This window comes from Nicotiana sylvestris, chromosome 3, assembly GCF_000393655.2.
Source record: "Nicotiana sylvestris chromosome 3, ASM39365v2, whole genome shotgun sequence".
Classification (NCBI taxonomy): Eukaryota; Viridiplantae; Streptophyta; class Magnoliopsida; order Solanales; family Solanaceae; genus Nicotiana; species Nicotiana sylvestris.
This window is the reverse complement of record NC_091059.1, coordinates 18,645,250-18,668,431: the sequence shown is the minus strand read 5'-3', so window position 1 is coordinate 18,668,431 and position 23,182 is coordinate 18,645,250. Positions and strand designations below refer to the sequence as shown.

General features: G+C 39.0%; 1 protein-coding gene across 4 annotated transcripts; it reads left to right on the top strand.

Annotated features, from left to right (window-relative positions):
• The first annotated feature begins 15,915 nt into the window (after nt 1-15,915).
• Nucleotides 15,916-22,558, top strand: LOC104220744 (uncharacterized). Of its 4 annotated transcripts, none has more exons than XM_070170692.1 (8): nt 15,916-16,102; nt 18,660-19,763; nt 19,847-20,144; nt 20,450-20,659; nt 20,872-21,045; nt 21,214-21,411; nt 21,491-21,604; nt 21,840-22,558. In XM_070170692.1, the coding sequence occupies exons 2-8, from the start codon at nt 18,676-18,678 to the stop codon at nt 22,191-22,193; spliced, it is 2,436 nt and encodes an 811-aa protein (XP_070026793.1). In that variant the 5' UTR covers nt 15,916-16,102; nt 18,660-18,675; the 3' UTR covers nt 22,194-22,558. The 4 variants fall into 4 exon arrangements, with proteins under 4 accessions (XP_070026793.1, XP_009769974.1, XP_009769975.1 ...); XM_009771672.2 differs by having other exon boundaries at nt 18,652-19,763; XM_009771673.2 differs by lacking the exon at nt 15,916-16,102 and adding an exon at nt 16,776-16,800 and having other exon boundaries at nt 18,652-19,763.
• The last annotated feature ends 624 nt before the right edge of the window (nt 22,559-23,182 follow it).

The following is a 23,182-nucleotide window of genomic DNA, read 5'->3' as shown; positions in this document are numbered from 1 at the left end:
CAATAATCCATATGCGACTTCCTCTGTGAAAGTGATATCGTCTTCAGCGACTTTCTGGAGTCTTTGCTATGGGTTACTGATACCTTCGTCTTTTTTGCTGCTAGAAGGTAACCCTGTTAATCTCGTCCCCCTAAAAATCATGTTGATCGTCAGGCGCAGGGGATCGTCTCCTGCTTTTGAGGGCTTTGTGTTGTCATGATTGCAACCGTAATTATTTTTTGGCCCGGTCACTTAAGAATACCCTAAGATGGCCTTTTTTTAGTAGTGTAACCACCTTTTCGCACAGATGCTAGCAATCCCTAGTTCGGTGACCGTTCGTCCCATGATATTCGCACCACAATTAGGATCCCTTTGGCTACGATCGAATCTCATCGACTTCGGGAAATGCCTTCTTTAATATTTCTCATAGCCGACACCAACTCTACTACACTGACGTTGAAGTTGTATTCTGAAAGCTTGGGGTAGGAAGAATCTCGAGAACCTGATGTTTCCTTGTCTTGTAATGACATGTTGTTCCGTCCACGATCAGCTCTTCTATTGGTAACGAACCTGTATGCCAACCAAAAGCCTTTGCCATGTCTTCTGCCTGTTCGTAGGGCAATAATCGGTTCCTCGAAGACCATCTATTTGTGTCGAAATCGTCTTTTGATTTCTCTTTATTCTTCTCTCGACCTTTAATCGACGCCAGTAAGCCTAGTTGATCATCCTTAAGCCTTATCTTTGACTCGTACTGGTTGTGAATATCTGCCCAAGTCGTCGTTTGGAACTCGAGCAAGCTTTCTTTCAATATCCTTGAAGCGTCGGAACTTCTCGGATTCAAACCCTTGGTGAATGCTTCAGCCGCCCATTCATCTGGAACGACCAAGAGCAACATCCTTTCCTTCTGGAACAGGATTACAAATTCCCACAGCAACTCGGACTCTTCTTATGCATTCTTGAATATATCAGCCTTCCGGGCCTATACCTTTCTGGCCCTGGCATGGGCCTTAATGAAAGAATCCGCGAGCATCTCGAAGGAATCTATGGAATTCTCGGGCAATAACGAATACCACGTCAATGCTCCCCTTATGAGAGTCTCTCGAAATTTTTTCAGCAAAACTGATTCGATCTCGTGGGGAGCTAAATCGTTCCCCTTCATTGTCGTTCTATAGGTGGTGATATGCTCCTGAGGGTCAGAAGTCCCATCAAATTTTGGCACGTTGGGCATTTTAAACCGCTTCGGGATCAATTTATGGTACCGCGCTTGGCTTGTACGACAATTGAATGTACTTCTTTGAGTCTGGTCCTTTCAACACCGGTAGTGCACCCAGGATTTCATCCATGCGGGTGTTTACTTCCCTCATAAACTGTATGAGTTCATTTTTAAAGGGATCACTCTCATTATTATGACTGGATCCGCTCCTCCCGGACCCATCGAAGCCGACCTAGCCCCTCGGGGAGTTGTTGTCGACTCTCTGTGTTGTTTGATTTGCAGAGGCACTAGACAAAACTAGACCTCGTCCATCTGCGTTATTGGAAGCACACAATAATGCCTGATTTAGCTCCATCATAACCTTATCATGTCATGTAAGTTGGCCTAGAATGACCTCTTGTTGCTCCTACAGGACCCTTACCCCTTCAACGTTGTGATCCTCTTTAGCATCATCAAGAGTTGCCTCCCGAACATGTCGCAAGTATCGCGCCTGTCGTGGACCGGTGTGGCTTCATTCCCCTCACTGCGGGTATCACTTATTGAATCCTCATACTGAGGCTGGTTTCCTTGGGTCTCAAGGTTGTATGTGTTGTTAACACCATTATCTGCCATTTTTTTTTAATGTTTTTTGCTAAGAACAAATAATCAAACACGTTAGTAAAGAGGAAAGGACCAACTTAATTACACAATTGTCTACTCTTACACTTTTAGTTTCCATCATTAAAGAAAATAGTCCTTATCTAAACTCTACAACTGAAGCCAATTTATTTTTCAGTATATATAAAATTTCTACAGCTAATAGAAATTATTGATAACTAGTAAGTACAAGTGTTGTTGGTCATTTCGTTTCATGCATATTATGATAACTAATTGTCACGATCTAGGCAAGCCAACACTAGAAAACCGTTAAGCCAATTTTTATTCAACTTCAATAAATAAAGTAAATTAAGCCAAAATGAAATAAAATTGAGTGCGGAATAATATAAATACCCATATCACCTACTATAATCCGGATCTGGAGTCACAACTCATGAGCTTCTAAGATTTTCTACATACAGAGTCTTAAAAGAATACAACTGTTTTGAATGAAAGAAACAGTAAAATAGTAAAATAGAAGGGGACTTCAAGGCCTATGGACGTCAGCAGATCTACCTCGAGTCACCAATGAGCGGATCCGAGCTGCTACGCCTCGCAAACAGCTAGGGCTAGTACCAAAGTCTGCACAAGAAGTGCAGAGTGTAGTATGAGTACCACCGACTCCATGTACTCTGTAAGTGTCAAGCCTAACCTCGACGAAGTAGTGATGAAGCTATGACAGGACACCCATGTAATAAACCTGTGCAAACGAGATAAGGACAAATAAAAGCTAAACATGTACTATTGGGCGGGGGACATGCTAAGGAGATACAAGATAAGAGAGATACAACGGGAATGATAACTAGAACAGTCAATATGTTTTTAACCAGTAAAAAAACAATTAAGCACAATGAAGAAAATTGCATAGCATCACCCTTCGTGCTTTTACTCTCAACCTCACAATGAAACAATGATACTGCACAGCATCACCTTTCGTACTTTTACTCTCACTCACAGTATAAATTAATATAAACGATACGGCACCACCCTTCGTGCATTAATTCTCATAACATGGCATGACATTACCCTTCGTGCATTAACACTTACAATGTGGCACAACATCACCCTTCATGAATTAACACTCACAAACGGCACCCTTCGTGCATTAACACTCTCCTTCACCATATAACAATGAATAAGTAACGATAGGGGAGATAGAATAACAAGAATAAGCCTTACTTCAATAATGGTTCCACAATACCAATCTCAACTTTGAAATCAATACTCCATTATCACCAAAAACCCATAAACACGATAATACTGATCAATTTAACAAATAACTAGTCTAAGCATGGATAACATGATCAAAGTAAGCAATAATTGCAAGGAACAAGTCCCACCCGCATGCTTTAACCCGACAACAACGCATAAGTACTTGTCACCTCATATATACGTTGTACCCAACATCTAAACATGTAGCAAATAGAAAACCAAGTCCTAATCCCTCAAGTCAACATTAATCATGACACTTACCTTGCTCCAAAGGATCAATTCAAAGCTCAACCACGGCTTTGCCTTTCAAACAAGCCTCCAAACCAATAGAATCTAGCAAATTACCAACCAAACGATTTGAATTAAGCCTTACAAACTTCCCACGATTGCAAAGAATTCAATTTAGGTCATTATTGAAAAAGTCAACAAAAGTCAACTCCCGAATTTGACCAAAACCGAGTACCCGTTCACCCCCGAGCCCGGTTATATAATTTATTTTGGAATCCGACCTCAATTTGAGGTCTAAATCCCCATTTTACAAAAATTCCTAATTCTACCCAAACCCCAATTTTGCACCATGAAAACACAAGATTTTTGGTTGAAATCTTAGGAAATATATTGAAAGATTGAAATAAACTAGTTTAGAATCACTTGCCAATGATTTGGGGAAGAAGAGTTCTTTGGAAAATCGCCTCTAGGGTTTCTAAGTTTGAAAATTTGAAGAATGAACAAAAATCTCGTCTAAATCTGGGTTTCGCAAATGCGAACCCCGCAAATGCGAAGAAATCACCGCAATTGCGAAGTCCTTCCTATATCTGCTTCCATGGCAAATGCGATGAATTGTTAGCAAATGCGAACTGGGCATTATCTCAAAAGCGACCCATTGATCGCAAATGCAAAGTAACTCCCCCAGTCCACATCGCAAAAGTGAAAACTTGGTCGCCATTGCGCAACTGGGTCTCTTCGCAAATGCAAAGAATATGATTGCAAATGCAAACCTGATAGGTATCCTGCCATATCGCAATGTGAGGTCAGACCTCGCAATTGCGAGGTCTGAGACCTGCATCAGAAATAAAAGAACAACAACAATGTTTCTAAGTCCAAATTCACATCGTAGCCTATTCTAAACTCACCCGCGCCCTTGGGGTTCTAAACCAACTATGCATCTAAAACTATCATCCGTCGCACGATCAAATCGCCAAAATAACACCTAGAACTACGAATTGAACACCAAATCAAATGAAATTTTCAAGAAAACTTTAAAACTTCTATTTTCACAACCGGACGTCTGGATCATGTCAAACCAACTCTGTTCCCCACCAAATTTGACAGACAAGTCATAAATATAGTACTGGACCTATACCAACTTCCGAAACCAAAATACGGACCCGATATTAATAAAGTCAAACATTGGTCAAACATTCCAAAGTCATCAATCTTTTAAATTTCAAATTTCAACAAAGTCCAATAACTCGGGCTAGAGACTTCCAAATTTGATTTCGGGCATACGCCCAAGTCCCAAATCACGATACAGACCCACCGGGACCATCAAAACACAAATCCGAGTCTGTTTTCTCAAAATTTTGAGCAAATTCAACTCAAATGGATTTCAAAGCAAAATTTTCATATTTTTATCAGTTTTTAACATAAAAGCTTTCCGAAAAAATATCTGGACTGCGCACATAAATCGAGGAGGGCTATAATGAGGTATTTTAGACTTCAAAGCATAAAACTAGCTTCAAAAATATAAGATGACCTTTCGGGTTATCACATTCTCCACCTCTAAAACAACTGTTCATCCTTGAACGGACATAAAAAACTACCTGGACTGGTGAAAAGGTATTGATATCTACTCCACATGTCCGACTCAGACTCCCAAGTAGCTGCCTTGATGGGTTGACCTCTCCACTGCACTCGAACTGAAGGATAACTCTTCGACCTCAACTGATGAGCCTGTCGGGCTAGAATGGCCACCGGCTCCTCCTCATAGCAAATCCTTGTCCAACTGGATAGAGCTGAAATCTAACACGTGGAACGGATCACCGTGATACTTCTGAAGCATGTACATATGGAACACCAGATGAACTACTGATGACCCAGGTGGCAACGCAAGCCTGTAAGCCACCTCTCCCACTTTCTCAAGAATCTCAAATGGTCCGATATACCTATAGCTCAACTTGCTCTTCTTTCTGAACCTCATCACACCCTTCATGGGTGAAACCCAGAGCAACACCCGCTCCCCGACCATGAATGCAACATCACGAACTCTACAATTAATGTTTTTGCCTGGACTGAGCTGTGTGAAGTCAATCCTGAATGATCTTGAACTTATCCACGTCATCCTGTACCAAATCTGTACCCAACAACATAGCCTCCCTCGACTTAAACTATCTAATTGGCGATCGGCATCACCTATCGTATAATGCCTCCTAGGGAGCCATCTGAATGCTCAACTGGTAGCTGTTGTTGTAGGCAAACTCCACAAATGGCAAGAACTGATCCCAAGAACCTCCGAAGTCTATAACACAAGCGCGGAGCATATACTCTAATATCTGAATAGTGCGCTCGGAATATCCGTGCATCTGAAGATGAAATGTTATGCTCAACTCAACCTGCGCGCTCAACTCATGTTGTACTGCCCTCCAGAAGTGCGAGGTGAACTGCGTACCTCGATCAGAAATGATAGACACTGGCACATCGTGAAGACGGATGATCTCGCGGATGTGAATCTGAGCCAACCGCTCTGAAGAATAGGTAATTGCCACAGGAATGAAATGCACTGACTTGGTCAGCCTGTCCATAATGACCCAAACTACATCGAACTTCCTCTGAGTCTGTGGGAGTCCAACAACGAAATCCATAGTGATACGCTCCCACTTCCACTTAGGAATCTCTAACTTCTAAGCAACCACCAAGTCTCTGATGCTCATACTTATTGACAATTTAGACACCGAGTTACATATGCAACTATATCCTTCTTCATTCTCCTCCACCAAATATACTGCCGTAAGTTCTGATACATCTTGGCGGTGCCCGGATGAATAGAATACCGAGAACTGTGGGCCTCCCCAAGAATCAACTCACAAAGTCCATCCACATTAGGCACACAAACACAACCCTGCATCCTTAAAATCCATCATCTCCAACAGTAACCTTCTTGGCATCACTGTGTCACACTATGTCCCTAAGGACAAGAAAATGAGGGTCATCATGTTGTTGCTCGCTGATGCGCTCAAACAATGAAAACCGAGTGACTATACAAGCTACAACATGACTGGGTTCAGAAATATCCAACCTCACGAAGTGATTGGCCAAGGCCTGAACATATAATGCAAGTGGCCTCTCACCGACTAGAATGAACACAAGGTTGCCCATACTTACTGACTTTCTACTCATGGCATCAGTTACCACTGGCCTTCCCAGGATGATACAAGATGGTGATATCATAGTCTTTCAGTAGCTCCAACCACCTCCACTGCCTCAAATTAAGTGCATTCTATTTGAATAAATACTGCAAGCTCCGATGATCCGTGAATACCTCACACGAGATGCCGTAGAGATAAGGCCTCCAAATCTTCAGCACATGAAAAATGGCTTCCAACTCTAAGTCATGAATGTCGCGCCCCCCTTTTCCTTCAGCGAAATCGGGTTCATGACATTTTGGTATGGGACAACTTATTCCTTTTGGGAAGAGGTTTGCATTTTGGAGAGTCACCACCGAACGATTTTTAAGGTGCGTTAGGGCACCTATGGGGTTCATTTATAACTACATTTGGTAACCAGAGATAGGGTAAGGGCTTGAAAATATCCTAAGGGGAAGGTGTTAGGCACTCCTCAGGATCCACTAGTGTGGTTTCCGGCCAGACAGTTTTTTGTAAATTTGTGCAATTAGAAAATAAACAAGTATGGCTCAAATAGTAGGGGATTTGAGTTTAAATACATAAGTGTTTGGAAAACAATTAGCCAAAGGCAAAATTTTGAAAAAGAATTACAATCTAAAGCATGCTTATGAATGTAAAAGGGTGTCCTAGGTTTGCTTGTAATATGGATCACACCAATGCAATACCCGGTATGACACTCCTCAAAGAGGGGCTAGACGTTCTATTAATGCACCGATCATCATATCCATATCTATCCTTTCTCGCCCCATGAAGGTAATTAAAGCGAGGGTTGGTATCGACCCCTATTGCATGCTGTTACCCGTCCCTTCCTACCAATCCTGGAGGAATTTAGGACTTCTATCCTATAATAGGCAGACCCTCAGGTTTAAAGGCAAAATGCTAGGCGACAAACAAGAACACATAGGACTGCATTTAAAGGGAGCATGGAAACAAACGAAAGGTTCAAGTATACCTCCATAGGTAGTGCATATAGACAACATGACTCATACACAGGTAAGGTCTGAATTCAGAATTCTAAAGCATGGTATCTAAGTGATTACAACAGAATTAGATTTATCACATGACTCAGAAAAGAAGTCTGAATCAAGCTTGCCTATTGATTTTAAGATACTGGCAGTTAAACAAGGACAATTCTATTTTTATTTAAGCAGTTACCTAAGGCTTTCCTAGGTGTAAAGTGATGTGCATTAGTTATTTCGAGTTATTTAAATAGTGTGGAAATTATTTTACCCTAAGAGCATGTTGTTCTAGTTGATACGAGTGCAGAGTTTATCCCCAGTTATTTTAAACAGGATAATCAAGTGTGAATCTGTTTTTACCTCTTTTATAATCAGCAGTTTACACTAAGTGTGAATGCAAGTGCAAATGAGATCCTAAAATATGGTATCTAAGATGCATGTATAAAACTCATGATGCAGAATTCCTAGAGCATGATTTCTAAATGTACATGGCAGGATTGCAGAATTTCCTAAGAGCAGGATTTCTAAATGCACATGGCACCGTAGAACATAATAGTAAACTGCTAATTATTAGCATATTTTAGCATATGATTTTGTAAGGGTGCACATGCCGAAACAATAAACATAAGACCTAAGAGCATGATTTCTAATGCATGTATGAACCCTAAGCATGGTTTCTATTGTGCAATTAAGAACATAAACCTAATAACATATTTTCTACCCTTAACGACTATAGCATACATATCTACCCCATCTCTTTTTACTAGCCAACCCCAATACTAATTTACAACAAGTTATTACAGACCAACATTGAAGTGAATTACATGAATAGAAATGAAAATAAGAAGTTACACTATAAGAAGCCTGATTAGGACCTCCTCTCTGAGTTATATAATCAATCACCCCAAGTGCCAGGATTGTTTCATAGCTTTTCCTCATTTCTAGGTGTGTCAGAGCTCCCTAAGGACCTCAAGGGATCCCGGGCAGTGCTCACACCCAGATTTTATAGCCAAGACTGAGAAGTACAGTGTGGAAGGTCAGCTTTCATGTGTCCAAGTTTAGAGGGAGCTCAAGGGTCCCAAGGCAACTCTCACACAAAAGGGGCAGAACCTACTAGTCTAAGAGTATAGTGAAAGTGCAAGACACATGTTTGAAAGGAGTTTGTTTAAAAACTGGACTGACAGGTCCATTTTGAAAGCAATCAGTAATAAAAAGGGTTGAAAGAAGTTGTATTAATAAGACAGAGTTCAAACACTTCAAGGTAAGACCACACACAACAAATGAATGAATTCAGTAATCACATATGGGGTAAAAGGGGATTTGGGGGTACATATATATTGACTACAAACACCTGACCTCAGCAGGAATATTAGGACTGGTAGAGACATGCTCAGAGATAGTTGGACACTGGCATAATCACAAACCAACCATAAAACATATAGAGGAAGGATAGGGGATTTGGGATTCACAAGATGGTAAGTACACAGTAGGTAAGAAAACGCAATCATCCAGGCATACTTGAATCACATGAATTTAAAGGGAGGGGAGTTATGTCAGCATGCTTCACTACAAGACCAAAAGTAAAAGCAGGCCAAAAGTAAAAGAAACTGAAGCAGGAATAGAAATATATTGTTGTTGAGGCTTTAAATTGAACTAGGACATACTAGTGAAGATAGAGGTAAACAAATGAAACAACCAAGGCTTACAGATGATTAGCCTTGGCTTGCAGCCGGCCAATAGTAGTAGAATAGCACAAAATTATGGAAGTAATCACAATTAAAGGTTTAGCATAATTATGGAAGTAATCACAATTAGAATCCAATTAATACAAGTACTTCCCTTTAATCAAGGAATTATAGCTCAAATGGATACTAACAGGGATAATTAAGGAAAGAAAATCAGTTTGAGAAAGATTGGTTTTTACCATATAAGGGGTAGTAAAAGTATATGGCATATGATTGAGTCTAAGTACAGTATACACTGATTTGGGGAAAGGGTTCAACAAGAATGAAGCATTACAACAAATAAAGAAATGGAATCAATCAACTTAAACAAACGAGTAAAATTTTAGGGGTTTATGAGAAAACCTTACAATCAAACCGTAACTTAAGGAAATCAGGATCAATCAAGAGGGAGTCATGATTCTGCACTTCGACATATAAATAGAGAAGATTGAACAGATATATCAGACATGCAAGGTTAGCCATATCGACAAAAAGAAGCAAACTAGATGAACACAAACATACAGAAGTGGCATGAGTAGGCTAAGGACTCAGTAGTAAAAAGAACCCACTCGAAGGATAGCAATCAACAAAGTCAAATAGTCATGGCTAACACATAGAACCAGAGTGAAAGACCAACCTAACAGGTAAAGAAGATCAGGCCAATGCACATAAACAAGGAAAGAGAGCCTTTAAAACTTACAGTAACAAGTGAAGAAATCTTTAAGAAATTAGGGTTTTAACAGAGTTGAGTTAAAAAAGTGGAGAGAACTCAGAATCAGTTAAGATAAACAAAGAAAAGGATCTAACCATAAAGAACTCAATCGAAATAGGTATACATACAAATCAAATAAACAAAGGCAGTTCCAGAACCCCGGATAGAACCAAAATAAATAGGGTTTTCATCGTGATGAATCAGGTAGAAGAAAACATAAAAAAACCGTTTAAACATAGTAAAATCATATGACAATACTGAAAATCAGAGGAGAAGTCTTTTAAAAGAGGTTAAGAAACCCTAATCTTGAAGACAGAGAGTCACTTTGAAAAAATCGAAAACCTTTCAGGAAAATACCAAAAGGTTCATAATATACACAGATCTAAGACAGATCTGAAAGAAAATCGGAAAATCTTTAAAGTTAGGGTTTCAGAGAACCCAGAGAAGGTGAGAAAACTTTGAAAAGTTACTGGTTTAGCCAAAAAAAATCACAGATCTTACTCGAACAACCATGGATGGCCGAAAAATGGCATGGAAAACCATTGGAGGCGAGTGAACCGCCTCTGGTTCACTTGAAGGCCTCAAAACGATGACACATGTTCAAGAGGGAGCCATAAGGCATGTAGGTGGTGAGACCACCATGGATTCAGGCAAGGAGATCGCCGGAGAAGGTGGATAAGGTTCATCAGAGAGGAGGGGAAGGGAGAAGGTTCTAGAGAGAACCAGAGATAGATAGAGAGAGATGAGAGTCGGTTGAGTGAATGAAGAATGAGAGGGTTTGGGGGGGTCGTTTGGGTTTAATTTAGGAAAGGGGAATAAGGACCGTTGATTTGAATGATCAACAGTCAAGATTGAATGGGGTAGGTGGGTCGGGTATGGCTTGGGTCCGATGGGTTTTTTAATTGGGTTGGGGGTCTGTTTGATTTAGGCTAAAATTGAAAGCCAATTTTGGCTATAAGTTAAATAGCCAGTTTTTTTCTATTTAATTTATATAAAATAGTAGATAATTTCTGAAAATAATTTAAAAATACTAAAATAATTTATAATACATAATTAGCAATTTTAAAAATACAGAATCTAATTTTATGCATATAAAACCTAATTAAATCTGAAAAGGGCTAATATTGCAATTATGTGCAATTTAGCTTTAAAAATACTAAATGTAATTCTAAAAATATGTCAAAAATTACCTTAGCCATATTTTGGCATAAATATAGAAATTCAATAGATGAATTATCAAAACAATAATTTTGGAAATAATTATTGGAGATTTTATGGATAAAAAGGGAGAAAATAAATTAATTTAAAATCTTAAAGTTATGGAAAAAATAATAAAACCCTTGGACATGCATATATATGCATATATGCTATTTTGAAGGTATTTTTCATATTGAAAATATATATGAAAAAATTGGGTATCAACAATGAACAGGGTAATTCTTCTTGTGAACCTTCAGCTGCCGTGACACATATTCAATCACCCTTCCTTCCTGCATCAATACCGCACAAAGTTCAATATGAGACGCATCACAATATAATGTATAAGATCCTGAACCTGTGGGCAACACCAACATTGGCGTTGTAGTCAAAGCAGTCTTGAGCTGCTGAAAGCTCGCCTCACACTCGTTTGACCATCTGAATGGGGCACCCTTTTGGGTCAACCTGGTCAACGAGGCTGCTATAAATGAGAACTCCTCCACAAACTGACGGTAATAACCCGCCAATCCCAAAAAACTCCGAATCTCTGTAGCTGAAGTGGATCTAGGCCAGTTCTGAACTACCTCAATCTTATTAGGATCCACCTTAATGCCCTCTACTGATATAACGTTCCCTAAGAAAGCGACTGAGTCCAACCAAAACTCATATTTTGAAAACTTAGCATATAACTGGCTGTCTCTCAGAGTCTGAAGTACGATCCGAAGATGTTGCTCGTGCTCTTCTCGACTGCGGGAGTAGATCAAGATATCATCAATAAATACAATCACAAAGGAATCCAAATAGGGTTTGAACACACGGTTCATCAAATCCATGAATGCTGCTAGGGCATTTGTCAGCCCAAATGACATCACGAAAAACTCATAATGCACATACCGAGTCCAAAAAGCTATCTTAGGGACATCAGATGCCCTAATCCTCCACTAATGGTAGCCAGACCTCAAATCGATCTTTGAAAACACCTTGGCAACCTGAAGCTGATCAAATAAGTCATCAATCCTTGGCAACAGATACTTGTTCTTTATGGTGACTTTGTTCAACTACCGATAATCTATACACATCCTCATCGATCTATATTTCTTCTTCACAAACAATACGAGTGCACCTCAAGGCGAGACACTAGGTCTAATGAAGCCCTTATCAAGCAAATCTTGCAACTGCTCTTTCAATTCTTTCAACTCTGGCGGGGCCATACGGTATGGAGGAATAGAAATGAGCTGAGTGCCCAAAGCCAAATGAATACAATATCCCTGTCGGGTGGCATCCCCGACAGGTCTATAGGAAACACCTCTGACGAACAACTAGTAATGAATCCATGGAAGGAACCTCTGCACTAGAATCGCGGACATAAGCCAAATAAGCTAGACACCTCTTCTGGACCATACGTCGAGCCTTCATGTAAGAGATAACCCTACTGATAGAATGTCCAGGGGTCCCTCTCCACTCTAATCGAGGTAACTCTGACAAGGCTAAGGTCACCGTCTTGGCGTGACAATCCAATATAGCATGATAAGGTGACAACCAATCCATACCCAAGATGATATCAAAATCTACCATATCGAGAAATAGAAGATCTACACTAGTCTCAACACACCCAATGGTAACCACACATAAACAATAAACACAATCTACAATAATAGTATCTCCCACAGGTGTGGACACATACATAAGAGCACTCAAATAATCACGAGGCATAACCAAATATGAAGCAAAATAGGATGACACGTCAAAATAAGTAGAACCCGAATCAAATAGAACTGAAGTATCTTTACTGCAAACTGAAACAGTACCTGTGATAACAACGTCAAATGACTCAGCCTCATGCCTTAGCTGGCTAGCCTCCACCTCTAGCGGCCTGACCTCCATCTCTGAACTACATCTATAAGACGAGCCATAACTGGCTGGCCTCCACCTCTAGCGGCATGACTTCCACCTCTAGCGGCATGACCTCCACCTCTAATGGCATGAACTCCACCTCTAGCTGTCTGACCCCTACCTCTAGTTGGCTGAGCGGGCGGTGAAGCACCCGATGCCGGGACCATGGCACGAGAACCCTGATGCTATGAACTACTAGATGCTCGAGGGCAAAATCTAGCAATGTGCCTCGAATCTTCACAAGTAAAACAGGACCTCGACTGCTAACCCTGAAACTGACCCTGTCGACCTGAGTAACCACCCTGAAAACTCTGGAGCGAAGGTGCACTAATAGGAGCTAGTGGTGCACTGTAGGCTAGTTGGTCGAAATAAGGCATGATGAGGGCCACGACCACCTGAAGCACCGTGGGATTCCTGGAGTGCTGAATGAAACGGCCTAGGAGGATGGCCTCTACCGAAAGTACCCCTGCCTCCAGACGAGGCGCCACTGAATCCATTGGAATGACAAGGCTTTTTGTTAGACCTCTGACCTCCCCCCTGTACAAGAACCATCTCGACTTGCCTGGCGACATTGGTAGCCGTCTGAATAGAAATCTCACTCCCGGTCTCCTTGGCCATCTACAACATGACAGGCTGAGCAAGTCCCTTAATAAACCTCCTCACCCCCCTCTCTCTCAATCTCTCTCTCTCTGTCTCTCTCTCTCTCTCGGTAGGAAGCAAAGGAATAGCATGACAGACCAAATCCACAAAACAGGTCTCATATTGAGTGACAGATATACTGCCCTGCAGAAGACACTCAAACTGCCTGCGATAATCCTCTCTCAGTGTGACATGAAGGAACTTCTCAAGAAATATCTGAGAGAACTGGTCCCAAGTAAGAGCAGATGATCTAGTTGGTCTGGTCGATACAAAGTCCTTCCACCATCTCTTGGCGGAACCCATCATCTGGAACACAGCAAAATCGACCTCATTGGTCTCCACTATCCCCATGTTACGCAGCACCTCATGGCAGCGATCAAGATAATCATGTGGGTCATCGGAAGGTGCACCACTGAAGTGAAATGGAAAGAGCTTGGTGAACTTATCCAATCTCAATAAGCCTAGAGAAGACATAACTGGTCCCTCACCGGCCTGTGCCACAACAACCGGCTAAACTACCTTAACTGGCTGAGCTGTTGGAGTCTGGTACAGGGAGCCATTTGCTCCGGAGTGTGAGTAGCGGGAGTCTGTGCTCCTCCCCCAGCATGAGAGACGGCTGGTGCCATAGGAAACGTACCGGCTTGGGCCACACTCTCCATAAGGTCCACTAAACGGACTAAAGCATCCTGAAGCACTAGGGTGACGATGAACCCCTCATGGACCTGAGCTGGTCTAACCGACATAGTCTGGGCTGGAACCTCCTCATCAAACTCCATCTGAGGCTCCACTGTTGGTGCTGTTGCTCGAGCTCTGCCCTTGCCTCGGCCTCTGACAAGGCCTCGACCTCGACCTTTGTCCCCCGTAGGAGCTACCACTGGGGGCTCTGGCTGCTGCTCAGCTGAAGATGCAGTACGTGTTCCCGCCATCTGCGAGAGAACAAGAGCAAAAGAGTTCAATTAGCAATAAGAGAACAAAATCGCACGACAGAGAAAAATAGAAGTGAAACTTGTTCCAAACTTCATAGCCTCTGGAAGATAAGTACGCCCATCTTTTCCAGAGTTGGTTCGTGCCATTCTTTTCATCCAAATCTCTGTTCGTTTCTTTATCTGTTTTCATCGTTTTTGATTTGTTTTTTACCTAATGATAGTTAACCATTTTCTTCAAGTTTTGCTCTTGTTTTCAAGTTACATAATTGATGATAAATTAGTAGAAAGAGGTTTTCTTAAATTATTTTTATACGTAATTCTTGATAAATTTGATTTAAAACAATTAAGTATATTTTGGTAAACTTATCAGTTACAATACAGTATGATATAATCAAACCAAACAATCAAAATGTTATTTAACAACAACAAATGATACAATCTATTCAAACATTGTATCCATAAAATGATACAATACAATACAGTACAGTACAATAGAATACGTTATAAAACAATGGGTAACAATGATCCAACATAATGTTAGAAGATTAAGTACTCAACAAGTGAAATTTAAATTATACGGGAGAAAGATATCCAACCTTGTTGCTGGTACTTAAGATAATTTCAACATGGGAGCAAAATAAGTTTGGGAGTAGGACTTTGCGGTTGGTAATTATTTGTTGGCTTATAGCCATTCCATAATCCCAAGGTCCTAGAAAAAAATTAATGTTTTGTTATTTTTAAATTTAATATATGAAATATATTTTTCATATATAAATTTATCGCCAATAATTAAGAACCTACCCTGTTATTCAGTGCAGTTAAGAATTTATATAAAAATTTATAATTTTATTAAAATATCTAATTAATCGATTCGGTTCAGTGCGTTCCAGTCGGTTAAATCAGCTTTTAAAGATCACCCATGCATGTTATAATTAGTAAATTTTTATTCTTGAAATGATTTTGCAATTCTTGATTTAATATATTCTCTATTAATCACCATATAATAATTCTTTAAATATTCACCTACATATATAAAAAATTTCATCCTCTTTAATTTATGTTTAACTTTTTTGGCGTACTAATTTCGGTATTAATTCAGGCATAAAATTTTCAATGTTTTTTAAATAAAGTTTACTTTTCAAAAAACGTGATCAAAGATGGAGTATGATTCACTATATGGTAATTTATGTATTATAATGGCTACATTATCCGGTTAGGGTAATGTTGGACTTAATAATGGAGCGCAAATTACAAGGGAGTCATGATGACGCGTAACGTAACCGGGAACCACCGGTCACTTTCCCTCCACCGACACCCCCTTCACCGGTCACAGCCTCAAATCGATTCCCGTAATCTTAATTAATCAACCTAATAATTAATTATTAATTAAATAAAAACAAGCCTTTTTAAAAATGCCCCATACTTCTTCACATTATTCCCACTTCTCTTCACATTTTCGCAAACACAGTTTCAGTCCCTCAGAAGTCAGAACAGAATTCTTCACACACCTATATATAGAGAGAGAAAGTGAACGTGGAAGCTGCTGCATTTTGAAGCATCTCACCATCTTCTTCTTTTTCTTCTCATTGAATCTATCTCGTAATTGATTCGGTAAGTCAATTCTCTGTTTCCAGTAAGTATTCGCAGTTTTACAGCTTAAGAAATGCGGTTTCGTAATAGTTTATAATAAATCATTTGATAATTCTTGCTGTTTTGCTGCTGAAGAATGCAGTTTAATAAATAATAATTCAGCTTAGAGCTGAAGAATGCAGTTTTCTAATATATTTCTCATTTTTAGAAGAATTTCTCGCGATTTCGTCTGTGTAGTAGATTTGACTCTGTTTTACCACTGATGAATGCGGGTTTATTGTAATTTTTCCTCTTTAAGCAGATTTTTCGCTGTTTTCCAGCTGAAACGTTTTGTTTTCTAGTGAATTTTCCCTATTTTTAGTAAATTTGTCGCTGTTTTGTTGCTGAAGAATGCAATTTTCTAGTAATTTTCACTTTTTCTACATTTTACGCTGTTTTGTTGCTGAAGAATGCGGTCTTCAAATAGTGACGTAGTGATGCAGCAAGTTGCAGTTTCAATAAAGGCGTGAATGTACTTATAAGTATATGAGGCCTTGTTATTATACTCTTCTCCTTGTCGTTTACTGAATTTTGGATGTATGGAAGAAATTGACGAAACGAAGCACATTGTTTTTTTATCCATTGCGAAAAAACATTGTAGATCCGCTCCGCTGTTTCAAGTTTTTCTCTTCTCTGTTTGCTTTAGATCTTGTCCTTTTTGCCTTGATTTTTCGCTTTCGGTATATTAAATTTTATTTATAGTTATTAATTTTACTTCTTCTGTCTCATTTTATGTGCATTGTTGATTGGACACAGAATTTAAAAATATATGAGAAATTTGAGATTTTGTGATTAAAATCTTAAAGGTAAATTTTGTGATTATAAATCGAATCTTAAAGTTAAATTGTGTGATTATAAAAATGTGTTATTTTCTTATAGATAAAAAAGGAAAATGAGGAAATGACGGTTTGATTATTCTATATATTTAGTTCTGGAAATTTGTATGTTTTTCGTAATGATGGTTTAAATATTTTGAAGATCGTGGGTGCGTGTATCCATTTGGCAGTTACTTTTCCACGTTCCTGTAACCGTCATCTCCCCCCATAAAAACAGGCCTTTTCACTGAAATTGCTACAGCAGTATTTTTTTTCTTTGTTTCTTTGCTGTGTTGATTTTTGTTCTTTTCCTCCATTTGTTCATTGAATGTTCATAATTTGAGTTAGCTTTGGCACTTAAATGCTTCTGAAAAAAATGTTGCCTGCTTCAAAGTGAGTTAGAATTCATCTTTCTGACACATTTTAACTGCCTCTCCATAAATGCTTTTGCTTTTTCTTTTTTCCGTTTTATTAATCCTATTGCTACAAAGTACTTACAATTTTGTGTCAATTTTATCTACTTTCTTTGTCCCGGTTCATTTTTCTGATGTTCTACTGGCTATGGAGGAAAAACAAAAAAGCTTTCTGAAATTTCAGTGACGTGTGTATTTTTTCATATAACTAGTGTTGGCAATCTTATAAGATTCTTTCCCAGTGGTTAATTTTCCTTTCCCTGAGTGAGACTTCTTTTTCGTCACTTTGTTACTGGGAAATATTGACAAGTTTTGGATCTTTTTGTCTGAAGATCCTAAAACTACTGGTTTTCGAGGCTAAACTGAACTTGTCAAATCATCTTGCAAAAAGGCTTTGATGGAGAGAGGCGAGAAAGAGTAGGAGATTTACTAAAACTTTTCTCTGGCTTTGACTAGAGACTTAGCTATTGACTTATTTCATTGACCACTCTTCTTCCTTTCAACTTGCTTCTTCTGGACAGTATTTGAATGTAAACTGGATAAAGTTTTTTCACAAGTAGTGAAAACACAGTGTAAGGCTGTGCGAAGTTATAACTTTGTAGGATGCTGTATTACTTGTGTTATATTTGAAATTGTGCATTATTCACTTAATTAATACTGTACTTTTTGGCTTATGAAAAAAAAAGAAGCAAATATTCTACTTAAGAGATGGTTGATTCTCCTTCTGTCCTACTCTTTTGTAACATTGATGCAAAGTAGTTATTACATTTTACTTAACCCCTGTTATTTTTAGCTAGTTAACTGGAAAATACAAGTTGCTTATCTTACAGACCTGCTCTTAACTAGCTCTAAATTTAAAGTATGAAAATAATTTATCTTCATAAGGGAGTTGATCCGAAATGGCTGCTATGTTAGACAATGAATACAAATATGACCTTAGTCATTAGCAATGCCATTCCTTCAACATCTTAAACTTTATATTTGTAGGTATGATCGTAGAAGTATCACAGTAATGACATTTTTGGTATTGAATGCTGCTTTTCTACTAGTGCCTGCTTAGTCTGAAATTTGTGAGCATCATCTTTTGATTCTAACCTGTAAAGGTCAATTTTTCCATAAATTTTGACAGTGAATGCTTTTTAGCTAGCGGTTAGGCTTGGCAAATCCTAAATTATAAGCTCTAATATCTAGCATACTTATAGTCTGGTCATGATAAAGCTCACTCATTATCGATTCACAATGTACTGTTAGTGATGCTTGATTATCTATTTTCTTGCTTATTATGGCTTCTTCTTTGCTGAAGATTAACAGGTGAAGCGTATTGAGCATGAGGGAAACTGAGCGGAAGCGAGGTTCAAACACTAATCAAACAAAGCGTGCTGTAAAGACAGAGAAAAGAGACTACAAACAGGAAAAGAGTACTGGCAAAACATTAAAAGCAAAAGAGACTGATCATAAAGCTTCACCTCCTAGACCAGAGTCCATTGTTTTAGTAAGTGATCCGAACACGGACACAGAGCCCACTGAAGTTTATGAGAATGTGGTTATAGATTATGTGGATGATGTATACAGGTCTGAGGAAGCAACTCCGCAATCAAAAACACGTAAAATGGTTGACAAACAGGGGAAGGATAAAATCAATGACCATTCTAGTGATATGGAGAGTGAACCCAAAGAGGGGCTGGAAGAGGAATCAGATATTGATACAATAAATGATTCAGTTTCATCTCAAGGAGATCCACAAATAGCTGAAGATGAAAATGTAGAAAGAGCTTCGACTGTTAAGGTCTCCAAAAAGCTTGCTAAAAGTGTCGCAAATAATTCTTCCCCAGCACAACGAGCAAAATCTGATCAGAAAGAAAATAATTCACAGATTAAGGCAACAAAAAGTACAGCAAACAAAGCGAAAACACCTAAAAAGGATCCATCTACAGTGACATCCAAGAATGTCAATGACAACTCTAAAAATATGAAAGTCCATCCAAAATCCGTATCAGATTCCTCAGAAGAAGGTGATGAAAAATTGGTTAAAGAGGTTGAGCCAGTAGATATTTTGGATGAGACTTCAGTTAGTGCTCAAAGTGTTGGAAGTGATGATGAAACAGTCAACACTGAGGAGAGTTGCGAACAAGAAGATAAAACAGCTTTAGAGCAAAAGATTGGCCAAATGGAATCAAGGCTTGAGAAACTTGAGGAGGAGTTGAGAGAAGTTGCTGCCCTTGAAATTGCTCTTTACTCTGTGGTATCTGAGCATGGCAGTTCTGCACATAAGCTGCACACACCTGCCAGGCGCCTATCTAGACTCTACCTTCATGCATGTAAATACTGGTCTCAAGACAAAAGAGCTACAGTTGCTAAAAACACTGTTTCCGGCCTTGTTTTGGTTGCCAAATCATGTGGTAACGATGTGGCAAGGTGTGTTATACTTTCAATTATTGGATCATGTGGAACTTTTGTACTTTGGATTAGCCTAACATTTTTCTTCCCTTTTCATTAAGGTTAACATTTTGGCTGTCAAATGCTGTTGTTTTGAGGGTAATCATTTCTCAAGCATTTGGAAGTTCCTGTAGCCCAAGCTCATTGGTAAAGATTACTGAGTCAAATGGTGGAGGAAAGAAAACTGAATCAAAGATTTCCTCTTTTAAATGGAAAACACATCCAGGAAACAAACAATCAAGCAAGCATGATCTTTTGCAGTTTTTTGATGATTGGCAAGAAACAAGAACTTTTACAGCTGCCTTAGAGAGAGTAGAATCCTGGATTTTCTCGCGGATCGTTGAATCAATATGGTGGCAGGTAAATGTACTTAGCTGCCTGTTGTATTAATGTTCCCATTTAGGATTGACGTGTAGACAGCACTAATTAAGTGAAAATCATATTCTGGTGTACCAAATAGGTAAACCTTTTATGTTCTGTTCTACATAGTAACTACAGGATTTAGCCAAACATGCCATCACTAATTAGGTTTTTAAGTAATTGATATCTAAAACTTATATTACATTGAAACTTAAGCCTATTACTCTATTGCATGTTATTTAATAGCAAGCAAGCAGCTTTAATGTGCTTTCCTTTCGGAAACTGATTGATCGCTTTGGCGACAGACGTTGACTCCCAATATGCAATCTCCCGCTGATGATCCAATGGCCAGAAAATCTGTTGGACGGTTATTAGGACCTGCCTTGGGTGACCAGCAGCAAGGAAACTTTTCCATTAACCTATGGAAGCATGCTTTCCAGGAGGCTTTGAAGAGATTATGTCCTGTTCGAGCAGGAAGCCATGAATGCGGTTGCTTGCCTGTTTTGGCTAGAAGGGTAAGTAATCCCCGGTGTTTCTGCTTTCCATGTTCCGTATCTTTTCCATCCTTCTATCTCCTATAGTTTTTGGATGCAGGTGATCAAGGAAAAGCTCATAGTACTTTTACACTTCCATTTTAGCTGTATTTTTTTAAAGCTAGCTGTAATTGGTTTCAGCTTCACTTGTTAGTCTAAATGCTTTACGCCTCTGTATATATGTACCTTTTCAGGTCATTGAACAATGTGTTGCCAGACTGGATGTGGCTATGTTCAATGCAATTCTTCGTGAGTCAGCTCACGAGATCCCAACTGATCCCATATCTGATCCAATAGTTGACTCAAAGGTGTTGCCTATTCCAGCCGGAGATTTGAGTTTTGGCTCGGGTGCGCAACTGAAAAACTCAGTAAGTACTATTCACTGTTAACTTGTTTTGAAAATATTTTCCTCTGTCCTTGGCTCTTGCAGTGTTACTCTGCCAAATTGTCAACAATGGGCTATGTGCTAACGGAACCTTTATGTTCTTTTGTTCATTGGCCATGCTCTTGATATTGATAGTATATCTTTTTTGCAGGTTGGCAACTGGTCAAGATGTCTTACTGATTTGTTTGGCATGGATGCTGAAGATTCTGGGCAAAATGATGAAGGCAGCTTTGGAGATGATCACAGGAAAGGTGGAAATCAACCAGAGCATTTCCATCTTCTCAATGCCTTAAGCGATCTTCTCATGCTTCCAAAAGATATGCTCATGGACCGCACTATCAGAATGGAGGTACAGCTTTTGGTTTGCCAAATATGCGTAGAGGTCAATTGTTCTTTAGTCTTGATGAAAATTCTAAATGTTGCTGCAGGTATGTCCATCTATCAGTCTTCCACTGGTTAAGCGAATCCTCTGCAACTTCTCTCCAGATGAGTTTTGTCCTGATCCTGTCCCTGGCACTGTATTAGAAGCTCTCAACGCCGAGGTTTGGCTACTCTTAGCTAGTTCAAGTTTTGCATTTTAAGGTTATTTAGAAGTGTTACCTTCACTACAACTTTGAAACAAAAGCCCATGGTAAAAATAATGACGAAAATCGAAACAATGTGATTAACTGACAAAACTGGCCAATACAACTGACTTTTCCTTTTCTAGGATATCAAACTACATTTGCAAAGAGGTTTCTGTTGATGAATTTTATCTCACATCACTGATGTTTGCAGTGCATCATAGCACGTCGATTATCAGGAGGAGACTCTTCCGGTAGTTTCCCTTACCCTGCCGCCCCAGTTGTGTATAAACCTCCTGTTGCTGCTGACGTTGCAGAAAAAGTTGCGGAAGTTGATGGGAAGTCTCTCCTGTCTCGGAGTGCTTCTGCTATACAAAGGAAGGGATACACAAGTGACGAGGAACTGGAGGAAATAGATTCTCCTCTAGCATGCATTATTGATAAAATGCCATCATCACCCGCTTCTGCACAGAATGGAAGTAGAAAAGCTAAACAAAAGGAAGAAACAGGTTCAATTGGATCAAATACGAGGTATGATCTTCTTCGTGAGGTTTGGCTGACAACATAATGCCACTTTTGAGTGTGCTATGAATTACACTTGTGAGATTTCGTATCAAAATCATTGGTATGGAGCAAGAAGAAATCTGGAAATGAAATTTACCAGAAAATCATACAACAAATGCAAGCAGTAAATAGTGATTAGAGCTTTTCGTCCTCCAAATTATAGGGTTCTCTGTATATGAAATCTTTATGACTGTACCATTGAGAAAAAAGTAAAGAAAGAAGTTGATCGTTTTCTTTTCTTAAGTTCAAGTAAAGAAAGTGAGGAGTTCTTTTCTGTTTAAGGTCTGGTCTTTGCAAGTCTTCATAACAAGTGTATAGTTTTTGCAACTTTATCACCTGCTAAATCATTATTAAGATTGTGTTGTTTTCCTTTTTGGGTTCTTGAATATCTTTGCATTACTCTGGAATTTGTGTCTTTAATGTCTGAATATCGTGCGTAAGTGTGCGTCACGGTTTTGAATTTTATTGCACAAGAGTAGAGGAACTAGTCCATTATTCAGTAAGTTTTAACGGGTTTGACTTTCCTCTGAGTTGTATTTTTTTGAGAAATTAACACACAGATGTCTTCTAATATGAATTACTTATTTTTATTTTCTATCAACATCAACGAATGAAAAGTAAAAAGAATACTATTCCATATGAAAGAGAATCTATAGGACGGGGTCACATAATTTTCGGATCTTCATCTAAATTGTGCACGAAATTGCAAGAAATAAAAAGTAACCTTTTAATGTTATGCTGTATAGTTCTGTGCAAAATTCGCAATTGAATTTTAAAAACCTCTTCCAGGAAAAGCAATTGAAGATCTCTTGCTACTAAATCATTTAATTTTTGGTTTGCGATTGCGTTGATGGTATAATTTATTTTTTCACTACGTCGATAAGTTTTTTTTTTTTTCCAGGAAGAACTCATTTTTTCAGTTGAAGACAGGTTTATATTATATTGAAACCCAAAGGAATTTACTTCTCTCTTCAACGACAAAATGTTACTCCC

Bases quoted from the DNA above. Each gene is read 5' to 3' on its own strand.
- LOC104220744 (XM_070170692.1), top strand. From the start codon at position 18,676: ATGAGGGAAACTGAGCGGAAGCGAGGTTCAAACACTAATCAAACAAAG. The intron at 20,660-20,871 runs GTAAGTAATCCC...GTACCTTTTCAG, and splicing joins TGCCTGTTTTGGCTAGAAGG to GTCATTGAACAATGTGTTGC. The intron at 21,605-21,839 runs GTTTGGCTACTC...TGATGTTTGCAG, and splicing joins TAGAAGCTCTCAACGCCGAG to TGCATCATAGCACGTCGATT.